Below are 20,449 nucleotides of genomic sequence, written 5' to 3' on the forward strand. Positions count from 1 at the left end.
AACCTACTATGGCCTCTCAGTGTTCAAGTGAAAGGAAGAGTCTCATTGTCTCTCACTTTAAATCAAAATCAAGAAATGATTCGGCCTAGTGGAGAAGGCATGTTGAAAGCCAAGATAGGCCAAAAGCTAGGCCTCTTGACACAAATAGCCAGGTTGGGACTGTAAAAGAAGAATTCTTGAAGAAAATAAAATGCGCTATTCCAGTGAACACAAAAATGATAAGAAAACAAAACAGCCTTATTGCTGATATGGAGTAAGTCTGAGTGGTCTGGATAGAAGATCAAACCAGCCCCAACATTCCCTTATGCCAAAACCTAAAACAGAAGAAGGTCCTAACTTTCTTCAGTTCTGTGAGGGCTGAGAGAGGTAAGGAAGCTGCAGAAGAAAAGTTGGAGGCTAGCAGAGCTTGGTTCATGAGGTTTAACAAAACAAGCCATCTCTGTAACATCAACATGCAAGGTAAAGCAGCAAGTGCGAATGTAGAAGCTACAGCAAGTTATCTAGATCTAGCTAAGATCACTGATGAAGGAAGCTACATGAACAACAGATTTCCAATGTGGACAAAACAGCCTTTTCTTGGACGAAGATGACATCTAGGATTTTCAGAGCTAGAGAGAAGTCAATGCCTGGCTTCAAAGCTTCAAAGGACAGGCTGACTCTCTTGTTAGGGGCTAATGCAGCTGGTGACTTTAAATGGAAGCCAATGCTCATTTACCATTCTGAAAATCTTAGGGCCTTGAGAATTATGCTAAATCTACTGTCTGTATTCCATCAATGGAATAACAAATCCTGGATGACAGCACATCTGTTCACAGCATGGTTTACTGGATATTTCAAACCCACTTTTGACTACTTATTAAAAAAAAAAAAAGATCCCTTTCAAAAGATTACTATTCAGTAGCAACACACCTAGTCACTTAAGAGCTCTGATGAGGATGTACAAGATTAATGTTTTCATGCCGGCTAACGCAACATCGATTCTACAGCCCATGACTCAAGAGTAATTTCTACTTCCAAGTCTTAAGATTTAAGAAATATATTTTGCAAGGGTATAGCTGCCATAGATAGTAATTCCTCCAATGCATCTGGGTAAAGTAAATTGAAACCTTCAGGAGGCTAGTCATGGTAACTTATGCCTATAATCCTAGAATTCTGGGATGCCAAGGCAGGAGGATGGCTTGAGCCCAGGAATTCAAGGCCAGACTGGGTAACATAGTCAGACTCTGTCTCTATCAAAAAAATTTTTAAATAGCTGGGTATGGTGGTGCATAACTGTAGTCTCAGTCAGTTACTTAGGAGGTTGAGGTGGGAGGAACACTTGAGCCCAGGAGGTCAAGGCTGCCGTAAGCCATGACTGTACCATGACTGTACTGTAGCCTGGGTGACAGAGTAAGTCAGAGAGAGAGACAGAGAGAAAGAGGGAGAGAGAGAGAGAGAGAGAGACAGAGACAGAGAGAAAGAAAGGAGAAAGGGGAAGAGAGAGGAAGGGAGGAGAGGGGAGGGGAAGAAAGACAGAGAAAGAGAGAAAAGAGAAAAAATAGAAAGAGAGACAGAGAAAGAGAGAAAGAGGAAGAAAGAAAGAGAGAAAGAGAAAGAAAGAAAAGAGAAAGCAAGCCTCTCTTCTAGAAATAACTGACAATTCTAGATGCCATCAAGAATATTTGTGATTCATGGAAATCAAAATATCAACACTACTAAGAGTTTAGAAGAAGTTGATTTCAACCCTCAAGATGACTTTGAGGGGGTTCAAGACTTCAGTGGAAGAAGTAACTCCAGATGGGATGAAAATAGGAAGAAAACTAGAATTACAAGTGAAGCCGAAAGATGTGATTAAATTGCTATAAGCTGATGATAAAACTTAAACAGATGAGGAGTTGCTTCTTAGGGAAGAACAAAGAAAGTGATTTCTTGAGATGACATCTACTGCTGGTGAAGATGTGTTGAAATGGCTGCAAATGATTTAGAATATTACCTAAACTTAGTTAATAAAGCAGCAGGAGGGTTTGAAGCATTGGCCTCTAATTTTGAAAAATGTTGTATTGTGCGTAAAATGCTATCCAATAGCATCTCATGCTACAGAGAAATCTTTCGTGGTAGGATAAGTCAACTGATGCCACAAATTTCACTGTTGTCTTATTTTAAGAAATTGCCACAGCAACCCCCAACCTTCAACAACCACCACTCTGATCAGTCAGCAGCCATCCACACTGGGGCAAGACCCTACACTAGCAAAACTGTTATGACTCACCAAAGGCTTAGATGATTGTTGGCATTTTTTAAAAATACAGTATTTTTTCGCTGTGTTTGTACATTGGGTTTTTTATACGTAATGCTACTGTACACTTAACAGATTATAGTATAGTGTAAACACATAGCTTTCATACGTATTAGGAAACCAAAAAAGTTTATGTGGCTCGCTTTACCATGCTATTCACTTTATTGTGGTGGTCTGGAACCAAACCCACAGTATCTTCTCGAAGGTATGCCCATACATCACTTACTATGTGCAGGGAAATGGTCTGAGAGAGATTTCCATTTCTCAGTTGGGTAACTGCAATCATTTCCTAACTGTACTCCCTACTGCCAGCTTCATACTCTCAAATCTATTATACACACCCGCCAGAGTGATCTCATAAAAGCCCAAATTTAATCCTCTCACCCTCTCATTAAAACCCTCTATTGATTCTCCACCACTTCCAGGATAAAGACCAATTGTTCAGTACAGCTTGCAAGGCCCATCATAATCCAGTCCTTGCCTAGCTAACAGGCCTTACTTCTTACCATGATCCTACCCTCCAGCCATTCCAAACGTCTTTCGGTTCCCAAAACATGCCAAACCTGGCCCTACCTCCCTGGCCTTCCTGCCCTTACCCGCCCTGTCTGCCTGGCAAACACCTACTTGATTCCAAACATTCTGTTCAGTGGTCACTCCTGTTTGAAGCTTTTTATGACTTCCCCATTAGAATTTACTGCTATCCTTGCTATGATCTCACTGTCCCATGGGAAACACCACAAAAAAACCAGACATAACATTTTATTGCCCTTATTGATTTATATATTTTTCTTGTTGTGACAAAAAAATACGTTTTAAGGGACAGGGGCCTTGAGGTTTTAATCTCCAGCACCCAATGCTCTGTATAATATAGTGGTGCTTTGTGGTTAAAATAACAAATTAATCAATGTATTATTTTTATTGAGGTACAACGTGTTTGATCCCAGGTAATATTTAAGGTGAGTTACAAAGATATTGACAATATACCTAGAAAAAAAACTTTAAAAATGGCTTTTAATTAGACAAATACAAATAAAGGGTTTACAACTGGTGAAATCAGAAGTGGGGTTATTATACTTGCTGGAAGCAGGCCATATATTCGGCTTTCTGGTAGCCAGAAGCAATACATTTCCCAGAGACCATAGATAAAAATAAGCTGGCTGCTAAGAAAAAGCATAACTAGTCCTGACAGTTACCAAAGAGAAATTTCTCCTAAGGAACCTCAGGGTGGACACCACGTAATGAGATCAACAGCAGCCTTCAACATTTCTTATAATTAACGCAGAGATGAGCTTCATAGAGATGTTTCTCACAAAATCGCTCACCATAAACTAAAGGTTCACCCCAGCACACAATTCAGTAAATGCATTCTCACTGTCACGTAGTTCAGATTGGTTCTCTCACTGATGTCAGATTAATTAAATGACAGCTTTTGGTGTTTCTAATGATACTGTCCTTAACATTTTGGGCCACAGATATTTGAGAATCTGGCAAAATGCTATGTACCCTCTCCTCAGAAAAACAACCTAATACCTAGCATTTTGCATCTATTTTTAAGGGAAATCTAAAGCAAATCCATGAGCCCCTAAGTTAAAACTCTCAATTTGGAGGAAAGATGCACTTCACACATTGTTGAGGCAGGCTTCCATAAATATTATTTCCCCTAGCAGGTCTTTAAAAAGGTTCTGCTGTCTGTACTACCTAAAGAGCAGAACTGTGTGCTTTAACTGTCAGCCACTGTGGGCATTAGGCTCCTTCTCAAAAAAAAAAAAAAAAGAGGCCTCTAACAGGAACATTCACCCACTTATGGAGTGATACCCATGGGAGAACCAGTATTCTCCAGAATTCTTTAACATAAAAGCTCTACAGTTCTACATCATCAAGTATAGCCAAAAATAATCTAAATGAGGAAAATATTCAAAGTAGGTGTAAACAAATATCCAAACTCTTTATTTTTTAAAATTTCATTAAAACAGAGAATATCTAACTTTGAATAATATAACTTCCTGAAGTAGTTGAGTTGCAAAATATATATGGAAATAACTAAGTGAATTTTCCTGCTACATGGGAATTAGTTACTTTGCTGTTAAAAATTGGGTGGAGGGTCTAGCAAAAACCATAACTTTGGTTTAGAATAATAATCTAAAGCACGACATTTTACTAGTAATTGGATAACAGGATCAGCTGTCTATTAAAATAGTTTTAGATTATTATAATACATCTATATAACCTTATTTATTTTTCTTTTAGAGGGAAAGCATAATTCCAGTTTTTTAAAAGTGATATTAAATCACTAATAAATACATTTTTAAATGAGAGATCAGCCTGGAAATAACAATTCCTGTTCAAAGGTTTAGGAATATGCGTAAAAGCCATAGGCAATATTATACAGTTTCTGACATAAAGTGTCAAGAAATTAGTATTAAATGTAATAGTGTGGACTAGCAGAAATGCCATAACTAAGGAGTGTACAGTCCTCATGAAAAATATGGCTTAAGCCAGGGTCAGCACACTTTCTGGGGTAAAAGGCCAGAAAGTAAATACTTTCCACCTTGAGGGGTATCTGCCACTGTAGTGTGAAAGTGGCCACAATGTTTAAACAAATGAGGGTGGCTGTGCCAACAAAACTTATTTATAAAACAGGCTGTTGGACCCTGACCTAAGAATACTAAACATGAAAAACTCTAGACTCTCCTGAAGAAAATACGCATCTTTTACAGAAGGTTGCTATGGGAAATTTAGTTGAATATTCCATGGAAATTAACACGAAGACTATGTATATATTACTACTCTCCCACTGTAGCACCCTAGTTACTACTTAGGCTGTTATCTTCTTTTTCTGTAGTCTCAAGCCTCTTGGAATTTGTTTCAGAGATCTGTATCAAGCTTACTACTTACCTAGAGTTTCCAGAAAATACCTGTATCCCACTTTATATCCATGACAACCACACATCTGCTGGTAACTTTCCTATGTTTTCTGATTTTTGCAGACTTGCAACATCTAAGTTCTGGAGCAATTACGTATGAGGGGATTGACCTCTTTCAAGTCCATGATGTTTTTCTTTTTTTAAAATACAATTTTCATTTTATTTTATTTTTCCAGAGGATAGTTTTTCTTCAGTCCTTAAGGACTCAGCTCCTTACCTGGGCTTTAGTGGAGGTCATGGGCCAGCACCCACAGGTCTAAATAGGGATCAGGGTATTTGGTCCATGCTGGCTTCATAAGATCAATTCCTGACTTCCTTGCTGCACAACTCACACAGTAATACAGCTTCACATACAACTTGGGAAGCACAGAGGCATTAAAGACACTTGCTTTGGAAATGCACCCCATAACTGCAGCCTCTACTATGTTTCCAATGATGACTGCTTGATAGCCTTGTCCTTGGTCTTGCATCGGGCACAATTCTGGCCACACATAGGCTGCACGTGGCTATAGCCTTTTTTGGCACGATCATTATTTCTTCTTTTCTTTGGCATTTTGGAAGTAAGGGCTCATGAGAGCCTAAAATGTTTTCTGAGGAGTAACATCATCAGAGTTCCTCTTCAGGAAAAAACAATGTCCCACTGCTGAACAACTAGACAGAGTAATCAAGTCACTCTGGCAAATTATAACATCCTTTATTATGGGCTACTGTGGGCCAAATTGTGTTCCCCCAAACTCATGAAGCTCTAATTGCAGTATCTCTGCATGTGACTGTGTTTGCACATGGGGCCTCTAAAGATGTGATTACATTAACATGAAGCCTTTAGGGTGAGCCCCCATCCAATCTGACTGAGGTCTTTATAAGAAGAGGAAATCTGGACATACAAAGAGACAACAGAGACACAAGCACAGTGGAAAGATCTTGTGAAGAGGCAGCTAGAGAGTGGCCATCAACAAACCAAGGAAAGGGGCCTCGGAAGAAACTAAACCTGCCAACACCTGATCTTGGACTTCCCGCCTCCAGAACTATAAGAAGATAAATTTCTATTGTTCGAGCCACTCAGACTGTGGTAGGTTTGTTATGGCAGCCTTAGTAAACGAATACAGATGAGATCAATTAGATGGAAGTTCCAATAGTCAGGGTTAGAACTAGACCAGCTGCAGCAAGATTGCAGAGACCAGCCCAAGTGTGAAAGCACTGCAGAACTGAAACTGAGAAGAGAAGTGGGGAGTGGGGAAAACGACATAGTAGAAATTCACTCAAGACCTGGGCCTGGTTGGCAAGGAAGATGGTGATACCATCTGAAAATACAAGAGAGTCAAAAAAGGAAGGAGTTTAATTTTTAGATACTTTTCTGGATGTGTCTTGCTACATGCTTTCTTGATATTTCTTCATCTATCTTGGTCTTTATTCCTTCACATAGTAGACACTCAGAAAATTATTGATTAATGGATAATCTCTCACTGGATACTGTACAGTATTCAATGAAGAAAATTAAATAAGACCCACATCCATCTGCTTTTTTTTTATGGTTGTTTTAAAATCTTACACTACATGTCCTTAAATACTGAACAATTTTTTTTTTAAAGAGCCTATCTACACTTTGAAAACATCTTTTTAATTACCTTTATGACAGTGGTCCCATAAGACTATAATGTCATATTTTTACTGTACCATTTCAATGTTTAGATATGCTTAAATACACAAATATCACTGTGTTATATAATCATGTGCCACTTAACTATGGGGAAATCTTCTGAGAAATGCATCCTTAGGTAATTTCATTATTGTGTGAACATCATACTGAAGTACTTACACAATCCTAGGTGATGGTATAGTTTATTGCTCCCAGGCTGCAAACTTGTACAGCACATTACTGTACTGAATACTGTAGGCAACTGTAACACAGTGGTATTCGTGTTACCTAAACATATAAAGGTACTGTTAAAATATAGTATTATAAATCTTACAGGACCACCATCGTATATGAGGTCTGTAATTGACCAAAACATCATGATGCAGTGCATGACTGTACAGTATTCATTCTTAATTACGTACTACTCTGTTTTTGTATATGCCACTCATAAATCTTAAGAAGCCCTTAAATATAGGCCAGGTGTGGTGGCTCATGCCTCTAATCCCAGCACTTTGGGAGGCCCAAGTGGGTCTATCACCTGAGATCAGGAATTTGAGACCAGCCTGGCAAACATGGTGAAACCATGTCTCTACTAAAAATACAAAATTTAGCTGGGCATGGTGGCACACACCTGTAGTCCCAGATGCTCAGGAGGCTGAGGCAGGAGAATTGCTTGAGCCCGGGAGGTGGAGGCTTCAGTGAGCCAAGACTGTACCACTGCACTCCAGCTTGGACAACAGAGTGAGACTGTCTCAAAAAACAAACAAAAAAAGCAAACAAAAGAAGAAGGTTTTAAATATTAAAGAAGAATTGTCTCCTACGAAATCACGACAGAAGTCTTTCTTAAAGCAGAGTGGAACAAACAAAGGGGCAGAAGAATAGATGGCATAGACTTTAACTTTGCTGGACATGGCAAAGCCTCTGGAAGAGTTTAAATTCTTTGCTACATGCATAATTACCAGTTATCATGGACAAAGAGATCATCTTTTGAAAAGCCAATAGGAAAAAACTATTTTCTTATTTGTAAAATGAAGATAATGATACCTGCTTTATAAGTTTGTATTTAAGATTAAACAGATATTATTTGTAAAGCTGGCATGGAGCATGTTCTCAAAAATGTCACTCATTCATTCAATGTAAATATCAAGGTCCTAGGAATATAGTACAGTGGTAAAGGCCAAACAACTGGGCCTTTCTCCACCACAGAGGAGAAGGACTCTGCCTAGTCACCATGGCAGTCTCCTTAGTTGTGTGGACAGAGCTGGACAAATCCCGTGAATACTTCAGAGCTTTCATACCACACTCCAAAAAGTCATCTATGCCTCACGTTTCTCACCCTTTAACAGCTGAGGGTTTCTCTGTAATGAGTTATTTTTCAATCCAACACCTTCTGTGTCTTCTTTAGATATTACTATACTACACTAAAACAGTTAACAAAATTATCTTCCCAAACTCACTTCAATTATACTCCCATTACTAAGTTGAGTTTAGAGTAATGTAGATATATATAAATATGTAAAAAGAACTAAAACTTAGAAAGATATTCAAAATAGAATATTTCCCTTTTCACTTAGTTTTTTAAATAAATGCCTTACCCCAAAGATAAGGAAAAAAGGTTAATAGGTCTTACATTTAAAGGTAAAATATGACTCAGAGAAAAGCTTACATGAGAAGTAACAGAAGAGTGGCCACAATGCAAAATGCAAGATGATATCATCCCAGAATCAGAATTTCCAAAATCAAAGGGACCTTTTTCTCTTGAGTCCCCATCCAATTCAAGTAGTCATCCAGCCAGTGAGTAAATGACACCTCTCCCCAACATACAAACACACACACCCCATCTCCAAATGAGCCAACACTAGAAATAGCTATAAGAAGAAAGGTCAAATGACACTTGGCAGAATTTTTTTTAAAATCTGGATAAGAAAAGTAACACAATTAATAGAAAAAGTCAGAATACATAAAGAATACATGCAGTAGTGTTGGATTAAAAGATATATATCAGGCAGTAGAAAGACAATTTTCATTTCTAATTAAAAAACAAAGTGTTTATCAAGTGAATGTTTCAAACAGTACTTTTTTAAATGGAAACATTATTTGACGCTTTTACTGCCTTTCATTTACTATTTATGTAATAGTCACCTAAAAACCTATGAATTGTCTATTTGCAAAATGATTCAACTTAGAAAGAAGCAGAATGAGACTGGTCATTCAGTAATTTCTCCCACCCACCCTTGCAGACATCACATCACAAAGACTGTGACTCACTTTGTCATACAATTTCTATCCTCTTAAGAGCTTTTTGGATTGTTGTGATGAGTACTGGCTCATAAATCTGAATAAATTTTCATAAGAAACTATCTGTGCCATTTCATCACAGCCCAAAATACTAACAATGGTACCAGACGGTCCCCAATTCTAGCTTTTACAATGATTCACTGGTTTTAGACTTGAGTAAGGGAGAGACACATTGATGTAAGGATTAAAGTGTCTGAATCAAGTATGGATTCCCAGGTCTGCGTTCCTTAATTAGAGTACTATAACTAGTTCTGGAACTAGTTTTTCCAAAAGAAAAAGTGGTCCAACAAGTGACTATGTTTTCCCTTTATTGCTTCCCTTGAATAATGTTAAAGGTGTTTGCAGAAAAGAACTACAGTGCTGCTGCATTTAACTTACCATTTTATATGCCTCATACTATAGTATTTATATGTAAAGTTCTTGCCCATTCGAAAAATAAAGAGTGAACCTTTTATGGGACTCAGACTGGTCACTCAGTGAGCAATGAAGCCAAAAGGACCCTGGGATGAGTAAATTCAGCCTCAGATCCTCAGGATAGAAAAGAGTAAAGAACTACTGGTAATGTTGTCTGGATTTCTTAAACATAAAAATTCCTTACCAGCTAGGCATTTCCACTAAAACTGGGGGACATGAAATTAAAATACAACAAGCTATTACAGAATTTTTAGATAGCACACAGAAAAGGAAAGATGGATACAGGATGGTATGAAACACATAAGGCCCAAGGCATGACTGGAACTGGGTTAAGAGGATAGACAGGAAGGACATTTCAACTTAAGGAAAACTGCCTGGGTAAAGGCTAAGACAACAAGGAAGACAGGAGACGAGACCTGAAGGGAAGGTCAGAAAGGAAGTTAAGAGACTTGTCTAATTTACTGGGTACATTTTCAATTTAACAAACATTCTTTGAGTGGATGGATGCAGCAAATGGGATCCAGGGCTTGCCTACAAAGAGTTCATAGTCCCAGTGCAGAGCCAGACACATAAACCACTAACTATTACAGAAAGCATGAAGTTCTGTGTTCAGACTATGTACCAAGTACTATGGGAAAACAGTAAAAACCATTAATTTTCCCTGGGAAGGTAGAGGAAAGTTTCACAAAGAAGTCTGTTGGGCTGGATCCTAAAACATTTTTCCAGAGAATGGTGAGAATGGGAGTGTAACCAGGTCGTGCGACGGGATGGTGCTCACCTCCCTCCTCTATGTGATGCGCCCCGAGGCACTTGGTGTCTCTTTGTCACAAGAATGGGGAAGGGGCCCTGGCTGCGCGGTGAGCTTATAGTTCATGTAAATATCGGACCCAAAGAGTTTAGGAGAAAGTGATGTATTAGGCAGAGAGAGAGAGAGAGAGAGAGAGAGAGTGAGCAATCCCAAGTGGATATCCGCACAGGTAGAGAGGGAAAGACAGCTCCCACGTTGTTGCGGGAGGGGATCCCAGAGGGGGAAATACGCACAGGTAAGGGGCAGTGAAGTTTTAACTTTGAAGTTATTCCCACCCCATTCATGTTCTTGTCCAATGAGAGAAGTTCTTTCAAACATCCTCTGGAGTGATTGATCTTCAACTCTGATGCTGGAGTGGCTGCCTGGCCCAGAACAGAGGCCCTTCTTCCCAGAGCTTTTCGCAGCCTTTTTCAAACAAAGGAGCACACCTGGAATTTTACCTAGCCTACAGCCGGAAAGTTAGACAAAGAACTCAAGGTTCCCCGATGGGGAGGTGGATGGAGGCATGGCGCCGGGAAGCTCTTGCCTTTGAAACCACGCCCCTTGTGGACTCGGTTTTTCTTAACAAAGAACCTGTCCTCCTCCAAGCCTGAGGGCCTCAGTAGTTGTGAAAGAAAAATTGATAAGAAAAAGGATTTTTCGAAAACAAGAATCACATGAAGAAAGGCCAATCATTGTGAGAGTAATCGTTATGACACATTAAAGAGACTACAATGAAAGCAGAGAGCTGTACCATCAAGAGGATATGGACGGTAAACAGTAGGAAATAAGATTGAGCAAGTGGGTCATGTTTAAGAAGGAAACCCAGGTAGGTCTGGTTAGTGCTTAAAACTGAAGGAGAGAAGAGGTCATTAAATCAAGAGGCAGGGCAAGGAGAATCACTAAGGCTGGGAAACATGTTAGAGAGACATATACAGGAAGGGGAAGAAGTAGAGAAAGGCATCAAAAACAATTCCACGGTGTCTAGCTTTGGAGACAATAACAATAATTCACTACAAGCAGAAATTCAGGAGGAAGGCTGCTAATTTGAGAAAATAGTGTTAAGTCCTGTTTTTTGTATGTTAAGTTGAAGCTACTGCAGTGTGTCTGTCCTCCAAGCAGTGGGAAATTGAGATAGGGAATCAAGACAGAGACAATAAATGATCTGCTGAAGTGATACAAGTACAAAGAAAGAAGAGTAGAGGGCTAAAAGCAGAATCTCAGGGAATACAAACAAAAAAAGAAAAGAAAAAAAAAGAAGAAAGTGGGAAAAAAGACAGTTGAATGAGCGAAAGTATAACCACCTGAAGGGTTGTTCCTGCCCACTGAACAAGACCACAGCATTGCTGTAAAGAAAGAGTTTAACAAACACAAGGCTAGCAAAGCCATGTAGGGGATGGAGTTAGTACTCAAATCAATCGCATCCACAGCTCACAGGATAGGAGTTTTTCAAAAGCAGTTTGGGGGAAGGGGTGAAGATTGCTACGCAGTGGGTGCTTACTGCTAATTTGTTGGGCTGAAGATGAAATCATGGGGGGTTGAAGCTGCCCTCTTGAGCTGAACCATTCCTGGGTGGGGCCACAGGAGTGGTTTAGCAGGTCCAGCTGGAGCCATGGGTGTCAGACATGCAAAAAACCTGAAAAGATAGCTCAAGAGGCCAATCTACAATAGTGGTGTTATCTGCAGGAATGGCTTGCAATCTATTAATATGTCTACACCTTAACACAACTCAAATTCCTGTCCTCCTCCAAGCCTGAGGGCCTTTCATTAGCTTTACAAAGGTGGCTGAATTTTGGGGAAGGCCTATGATCCTTTAAACTATCTTCCAAAGTTATCTGGGCCTAAGCCCAGAAATAATTAAGGCAGCTTGAAAGGCAAGAAGAGGAGAGTGGGTTAGATCAGATCTCTGGCAGTGTCATAATTTTCTCAGATATAATTTTTCAAAGGCAGTTTCGAAAGGAGAACTAGCTTGATGTGATGTAATAGAAGCCAAGGAATTCTCAAGAAGTCAGAGGCCGACGATACTGCCACATCAGAGTAGCATGAGAAATTGGAAAAGGACACATGATTAAACTGGAAGGCTACTGGTGCTCTCAGAGGAATGATTTAAGTGGAAAACTGAGGGCAGAATCCAGAGCTTAAAAGAGTTCAAAAAAAGAAAAGGGGATGAAGTAGAAGAAAGTACTAGATTCCAGGATATTATTCACAAAAGAAAATAAGAATGAAAAACAATGCACAGCATACCTGAGAAAGTTTTATATCACATAGTCAGACAGCCAAGTGTAAAGCAGTCCCCGGAGAACCAACAACTGGCCTGCACTCTGGAAGAGTGGGGTGGAACCGCAGAAGTTCACGCTCTTTGCAGAGGGGGAGACTGGCCTCTCCTGTTCGGGTGGTAACCTGGGAATCAATCTGTGAGATGGGGGCCTGTTAACATGAACCCCCCACTTGCTTTGCCATGTTGTTTTTCCATTTTCCTTTCTGCCCAATAAATTCCATAACCCCTCACCCTCCAAAGTGTCTGAGAGCCTTATCTTTCCTGGGCATGTGACAAGAACTGGGATTTTCCTACAACAATAGAACATGATAAAAATCTTAAATGCTTTTAAAGAAATCAGAATTCCCAATAAAAGTTCTAAACATTTTTTCCCAAAAAATGATTCATCTTTCTCTAGATTATTATAAGAAAAACTAACAGCTAGTCTCCAAGATTCCCAAATGTTTCCCAAACATAACTTTGCTATATATATCATCATTCAAAGATTGACCAAGTATCTAAACATACATGTCATGACACCAAGAGAACTATAAACTTTGACCAAGCTTTATATAACATACGGCTGTATAAAGACTAGTTATACTCTTTACACTGCATAAATAGTAGTTATTTCGCAGCAAGTTTCACAGAGAATGTTTTCCTCATCAGCTGACATTTAGTGAGCACTCTCTGAGTAAAAGGTACTGAGCTTTTTATGATGTTTGTTTATATAAAGAAGTCATGGTTCCTACTGTAAGGTGCCAGCATCTTCTAAAAGTGCCTAAATTGGGAAGAAAATGATCTGTTCACAGAATGTGGCCAGATCATTACTACTATGTACAAATTTCATTTAAAAAAACAATTCTTTCTTGGCTCAGTTACCATTTAATTACACGTTTTCATTATATGTTAATGTACAGCTTAATTATAAATTAAACCAGGATCATTCCTTTCAATTGTTCAATTATATCTGGAATATACACTTAATATTCACATAGCTTCTCTTCAATTTTTAAATCTTCAAAATACCTTGAAAATGTGTGAACTTTCATTTAATTCTATTGGATAATTTATCGTAGAAGTTAATTTGTGGAAGTCAATAAAACACAAATACACACACACATCCATTCATTACAGATTTCTGTAAATGAATAAGTATCAAGGATACATGGGTCAAGTCAAAAGTCACCTTGTGCAGGAAGAGTGACGTAAGACAGCTGGGATGAGACATAAACATTGAATATTGGCAGTCTGTTGCCTCCAGGCCCTTCCAATTTCTTCAAACTGAAAATATTCTGAAGGGGTTCAGAATGAGACTGGTCTGGCTTATAAGAACCACAGTCTGTGGCTCAAAGGGTGAGCTCCTCTGGAAGTTACCACTTTTCTTTTCATCCTCTCCTAAATTCCTGTGGCTATACATAACCTAGCCTAGAAGGCCTCATTGGCTGTCATTATTAAAGGGAGAAAAGAGAAAGCAAGAGCTGACGGAACAGTGGATACAAAAAGGAAACACTTAAAATCACAGTGTGATTTTCTAATGATCTAGCTAAAACTCTACATTGATAATCATTATTCCAAATTATTTTGCAAACAATCAAGCATTAACTATTTATTGAGCACTGACAATATGCAAATTAAGTACTAGACCAGATCCTAATTTCAGAGCACAGAGAATGACAAGCTCAAAAATAAAACCGAACAAATCCATTTGTTTGAACAGAATCTCCTGAGGAGGTTAAGATTTGTGCCCCAGGCTGGGCTGGGTGGCTCACGCCTGTAATCCCAACACTTTGGGAGGCCGAGAAGGGCGAATCACCTGAGGTCAGGAGTTCTAGACAAGTCTGGCAAACATGATGAAACCCCATCTCTACTAAAAATACAAAAATTAGCTGGGTACGGTGGCAGGTGCCTGTAATCCCAGCTGAAGCAGAAGAATTGCTTGAACCCAGGAAGCAGAGGTTGTAGTGAGGCAAGATTGTGCCACTTGCACTCCAGTCTGGGTGACAGAGTGAGACTCTCTCTCTCAAAAAAAAAAAAAAAAAAAAAAAGATTTGTTCCCCAAAGATGCAAATTTGCCTTGCTCCATTTCATGGTCATAGACTTTTACCCCATGCCAGCTTTCTTATAGATGTATGCTACAGGACAAAGGGGCCCAAGCAGGGTATTTGGAAAATCAACAAACACTAGAATTGGAAGAACAAGCAAAGACCACAGCACATGTGTAATTACCATCTTATACACACATCTCATGGTTTTAAAATAGTAGTTCCAATAATGTGAGACCTTAAATTGTCTTTTTCGACATCACTGATGAGTTCTCAGAATCAGTGTGTACATGAAGAAACTTAGTTTTATGCTTAAAGAACGATTCTTGTTTTGTTCATTACATCTGTAACATTTTATTTTCTAATTAAACTTTAAAATCATGGCCTTCCACATAAAATGGCATCATAAATCAAAATGAGAATACTTAGAACCCAATTGTTACACCATTGTCAAAGTCTAATTACATAATGGTCATTTTATAAACAAATGAAAGCCCTCAGGGCATGTCATGAGGGGATATTGCCTTTTCTAGGCTGAAGTCACTTGGCATCAAACTCATCTTAAAAGGCTCCTAAGGTGGGGTAATATCTGTGACTCATGAATTGTCCTTTCATTGCTGTACTGATTACATGATTTCCAGAATTAAATGAGCTATTAGCTTCTGACTTCATTTGTTTACAGCACACAATATTTATTACAGTAAATATTGTGTTCATTAAGTAAAATTAGTGGTATTCACTTGCCAGATATTACCAAAGAGAGGTGGTGGGAGAGAATCTAGTACATATATTATGAAATCAATGGTTCCATTTACCCCAAAGGAAGCAGTGAAGAGATGGAAAGTTGGCTTTATCCAAAACCCCAGGAAATCAACCTGAGGCACCCATAAACTAGTAAAAACTCCCCAAAGGGGCTGGTATCTCACTACCCTGAAATGGAGGAAGCCTAACCAAAGAGGGGTCCAGCAGGACATGCTCTACAGTGGAATGGAAGACCACACTGGGGCTGAGGGATGGCAGGAAGAGAAGACCAGGTGGTAAGAAGCTCGTTCAGGATAACAAAAGAGGAAATGGACAGGTGAACTTGGGTAATTAATTACTTTTCTGAGCTTCAGTATCCTCTTCTATAAAAAGAGATGGGTGAACCAGAAGGTCTGAAGCCTCCCTTTAAATTTCACAAGTCCATGTTTTTATGCTTGGGCTTGCATGGAACACATGCAATAGCAAAGAGCCCAGGGGTCAGGCACACCTATGAGCCACCCCGGCTCCACACTGGAGTGGCAGGTCCCTCTGCCTTTCCAAGTCTCAGCCTCCTCTGAAGTTTGGAAGCAAAGAAGTGTGGCAGACAGGCAGTGACCTCCTGAGAGAAGCCCAAGGATAGATCTAGCACTTCTAACTACATTTTTTTTCCTAAGATCACCTGGAATAAATTGAACACTAAGTGTACAAAAAGCAGCATACATTTCATTCTCTATACCACATGTTGTACGTGCTGCTTGGGATAAAGTGTTCTCTCTTCTCAATGTTTTTACATGGCTTGCTACTTTAGAGTATATACTTAATATCATCCATTCCCACCGCATGGAAAGAGGCCTGCCAAAAGTTAAGGATGCCAAAAGGAAGGCGGGAGTACAGTGCACATGCTGGAGAAGGAGAAACTCTATGATCACTTTTAACATCTTGTTTTTATCAAGACTCTCATGTCAAATGAAGATTATTCCAGGACGAGAAAAACACCAAAAAATGGGCCCTTTTGAGTAAAAATTCAGAATACCCGGCGGGGGGGGGGGAAGCACAGCTGACTTTCAGCAACACTGAAAAATTGGAAACATTTGTCATCTTCTCCTACCTCTCCATTTAGAAAGTTTTCCTCTTTCCTACCTCACAGCTCCCCACCTTGCCTCCTCTTCCCCTGCAGCTCTCCAGGGCCTCATCATTTATATCATGGTCTTCAAAGCATCCCTCCCCAAACTCTAGTCTTTCTGGCCAGCTTTTGAGGAAGAAATTGCACTCACAATTTAATGCATACTAAATGTTAAAATCTGATAATGGCTGAACTTTTGGCCTTTCAAACGTTACCCACAGTTTAGAAAAAGTGGGCAGAAAGTGTTATGCCAAAAAAAATTTCCAATGATAGATTTTCAGGTCAATTGGACAAAACAGTTTGAGGAATGAGACCACGGATTCCTTCAACTTTTCAAACAGGTCTAGAAATCTGAGCCATAATGTAGTAGCAAATTGTGGCTACTATTAACTTTTCTCCATGTTTGCTGGTCGGTTTGTTTTGTTTTGGGGTGTCTCCTCCTGGTTTGGTCAACTATCAGTATACATTCAACATGTGAGAAAATAATATACCTGTGCTTAAATTTATGTTCAGGTTAGGCTATATAGAAATGGATGAAATTCGTCATTTTTAGTTTTGTATTCTTGTCAGTCTATTGCCTGGTACAGGTATCCTTTTTGTTTAAAAAAAAAAAAAAAAAAGTAGTCTCTTTGGGGACTTGGGAAGAAAGGGTGGGAAGTTGGGGAGGGATAAGACTACAAATTGGGTTCATTGTATACTGCTCAGGTGACTGCTGCACCAAAATCTCACAATCACCACTAAAGAACTTACTCATGTAACCAATTACCACCTGTTCCCCAAAACCCTATAGAAATAAAAAGTATTTTTTAAAAATTGGTAGTCTCTACAAGTCTGGATGGGTTATTCTACTTTTCCCTTTTAACATCCTGTCCTTAGCTAGTTATAAAGTTGGCAGAGTTCTCAACCTGAGCACTGATGACATTTGGGGTCAAAAATTTTGTGTGTGTGGATATTATCCTGTGCATTGTAGAAGTTTAGCAGCAACCCTGGTCTCTACCTGTTAGATGCCAGTAGCACCCTTTCCGGGTTAGGGTAACCAAAACTGTCTCCAGGCACTGTCAAATGTCCCCTGGGAGGCAAAATCACTTGAGAACCACAGAGTTAAAGTAAGATTACACAAATGAAAACCCAGCTCACAGTTAGGAAGAAAAACTTAACAGCTGTTTTTAAAAGGGTAGTAATGTGATATATAATTCAAAATTATGTCCACTGGCTAGCCTCTATATAGTCTTATTCTAAGAAGAATCGGTATCAAAATCTTCAAGAAAAAAAGGATTCAGCAACTAACAGAGTTTGAAAACAAGAGTATTAGGGGAAGCCCCAAATATTACTTCATCTAGAGAATTCTTCTGTCCTCTGGTCATAATACATGCTTTTTAGTTAATAGTTTGTGATACTAGAAAAGGACAAAACTAATGGGGACACAGAGCACTTTGCCCTCCTCAGCTGAGATGGCCTAGCAGACAGCTGCAGAACAAATTTCAATCACAAAGATAATGTTGTGAAACAGATACTCAAGTTACCAGAATAGAGAAATAGCACAAACCCATGTAATAGGTTGCAAGCATGTTTTACGGGATAAAGTGATTTAATTTTTAAATTATGGCAGGCCTGAAAAAAAATTAAAGACTTGCCTTTCTTGCTGGTTGCTATTTTGGAAGCAATAAAGACACAGCTCATATAAAACTGTATTTCTTCTGCCAATTCACGTTTGGCTGTAGAATTTTCTCCTCTTCCCTCTCCGGGCTCTTGACATCCCGCTAGCATCCCAAGACAAAGGCAGAACTACAGGGGAGTGGCGCTCAGACCCCTGTGGGTCTTTTCTCAGGCAGAGAGAGAATCAGATTCTCCACCTGGAACCCATAGAGGAAGGATCGCCAGAACACACAGCTTTTAAAACATATCTTTACCCACACGTACAGAAGGACAGGTTAAAATATATTCTAGTCCTCTTTCTCTCACTTCAAATTCCATCAGTGTTGTAAATTGGCTCATCCTACGCCCCTTTCTTCTTTCCTTTAGACCAGTGGCTCTCAAAGTTGGATGTGATCAGCATCCCCGGGGAACAGGTTAGAAATGCAAATCTTCAGCCCCTACTCCAGACTTAGGGACTCCCCTAAAGTCCAGGAACCCCTGATTTAGGCCAGTGTTCTTTCTAGAATCATAAAAATTGTTTCTTAGAGAAAGCAAAACTGCAATTCTCATTCCATCCTCAAACCTGCTGCAAGGTAGGTATTAGCCCCACGTTAGGGATGAGGAAACCGGCTCTGGGGTTACAAGTCGGCCCAAGGTCTCAAAGCTAGTCACTGCACGGGGAAGGTTAAAGTGTTTGCACTTCTTTTCACTACTGAAACAAATTTATCGCAAGTTGTTAACATCTGGATTTCTTGCTGGTTGGCTGGTTGGGTTTTGTTTTTGCTCTTTCAGCTTTCGTCAATTCGGAAAAATATAAAACCGAGTGGGTGAGAGGAGTGTGCCACATGCCTCGGTTCTTCCCGAGTCGGAATTTAAGGGCAGGACTCTGGAAAGGTGTTTTTCCAGTAAAGATCGTTTTGTTCTGCTGCGGCCCGTCCTGTCTTTGAGGGAAATACACTCTGTCCCCCACAGCAGACACACAAGCGGCCAGAGCTGCACGGCGGGGCCGCGGGCATCCCGACGCGACAGGTTGTCTGCGGGAAGGGAGCCCGTCAGCCGGGGCCCGGCGCGCCGCGGCTCGGGGCTGGGGAGACTGGTTTACGGGGCAAACTGGAACACCCCAAAGCCCGGGGGACGCCCGGGCCTACGCCGCAGCTCGGGAAGGAGGGGGCGAGTGGTGAACCCGAAACCGCTGAGGGCCGCGCGGCCAGAAACCACACGGACCGCTAGGGTGGCAATGAAGATCCGGGAGGAGCGCGCAGGCTGTAGAGGAGAGAGTGGGCGAGGACCCGGGAAATGGAAATGGGGCGGGGAGAACGGGCCGGCACTCACTGTGAGGGTCGCTCTTCTCCCGGACCCCGTCCACTCGGCCGTCGGGGTGGATTCGCAGGAAGAAGCCCCCGTTTTTGCAGTACAGCCGCTTGGGGTCTTTGAAGTGGCCGGGCGGGAAGGCGCCGCTACCGCCGTCCTCGGGCAGGGCGGGCAGCGTGGTGATGCTCCCGGCTGCCATGGTCCCTCCGGGACCCTGCCGGGGACCCCGAGCCGCTGGAGCCGAGCGGGGAGCCGCCGCCCCCCGGCCACGGCCCCGGCCTCCGACCCGCTCCAGGGCACGGCCCCGGCCCCGGCCCCCCAGCCTCCCGCCCGGCAGTGCGCGGCCGCGCCCGCGGGCCCCCAGCCTCGCGCCGCTTGGCCGCTCTTCTGTCCGCCGGCCTCTGGTGCGCCGCGAGCCGGCGGCCCGAAAGCTGGGGTTCAGGAAAGGGTGTTTCCGCGGCCGGCGCCTGGGGAGAGCCGCCCAGCAAACTGCAGCGCCCGGGATCCCGTTGCAACCGCGGGCACCGCGTCCGCTGATCTGGCACCCGCCGGGCCGCGGCGTCACATCTTCTACATCTCCACCCCCGACACCCACCAGCCACCCGCGCCCCCGGCTCTCCTCCCTCCTGCGCGCCGCCCCCCTACTCGCTCGGGGTTTTCTGGGGCCGGCCTCTGAGTCCGGCGCTTCGGCCACAACACGCAAGCGCGACATCTGTCCCGGGGACAGCCGGGTGGGGGAGGGGCGGGGGGCGCGCCGGAGGCCGCAGCAGGACCCCGGTAGTCCCGGGGCTCCACGGTCCCTTGTCCCCCAGAAGTCACCCCCGCCCAACCCCGCACCACCCAAACCATGTTTAGGCTTTCTCTACACTGCGGGGCTTTTGCTGCGCAACCAGCCGTGACTCAACTTTTAAAAGTTTAAATACAACTTTCTCCCCCATTTTTTCCCTTGCTAGCGTTTCAAAACGGGGAAGCTGTTTCCACCCCAAAGTAGAGAAGTCGGAAT

The 20,449-nt window shown here is 41.5% G+C and overlaps 1 protein-coding gene across 2 annotated transcripts in view; it reads right to left on the minus strand.

Moving 5' to 3' along the window:
* The window catches only part of FGF2 (fibroblast growth factor 2), a 66,590-nt gene extending 46,415 nt beyond the window's left edge, over nt 1-20,175 (minus strand). Inside the window, exons 1-2 of one of the 2 annotated variants that reach the window (XM_035293002.3) lie at nt 19,819-19,989; nt 19,468-19,660 (exon numbers count right to left, since the gene is read on the minus strand). In XM_035293002.3, coding sequence (XP_035148893.2) covers nt 19,468-19,645 — 178 coding nt within the window. In that variant the 5' untranslated portion in view covers nt 19,646-19,660; nt 19,819-19,989. Of the gene's footprint in view, nt 1-19,467 lie in introns of both variants that reach the window. The other variant, XM_035292999.3, reaches the window with a different exon arrangement.
* Nucleotides 20,176-20,449: the final 274 nt, after the last annotated feature.

This window comes from Callithrix jacchus, chromosome 3 (genome assembly GCF_049354715.1).
Source record: "Callithrix jacchus isolate 240 chromosome 3, calJac240_pri, whole genome shotgun sequence".
In the NCBI taxonomy this organism is placed as follows: domain Eukaryota; kingdom Metazoa; phylum Chordata; class Mammalia; order Primates; family Cebidae; genus Callithrix; species Callithrix jacchus.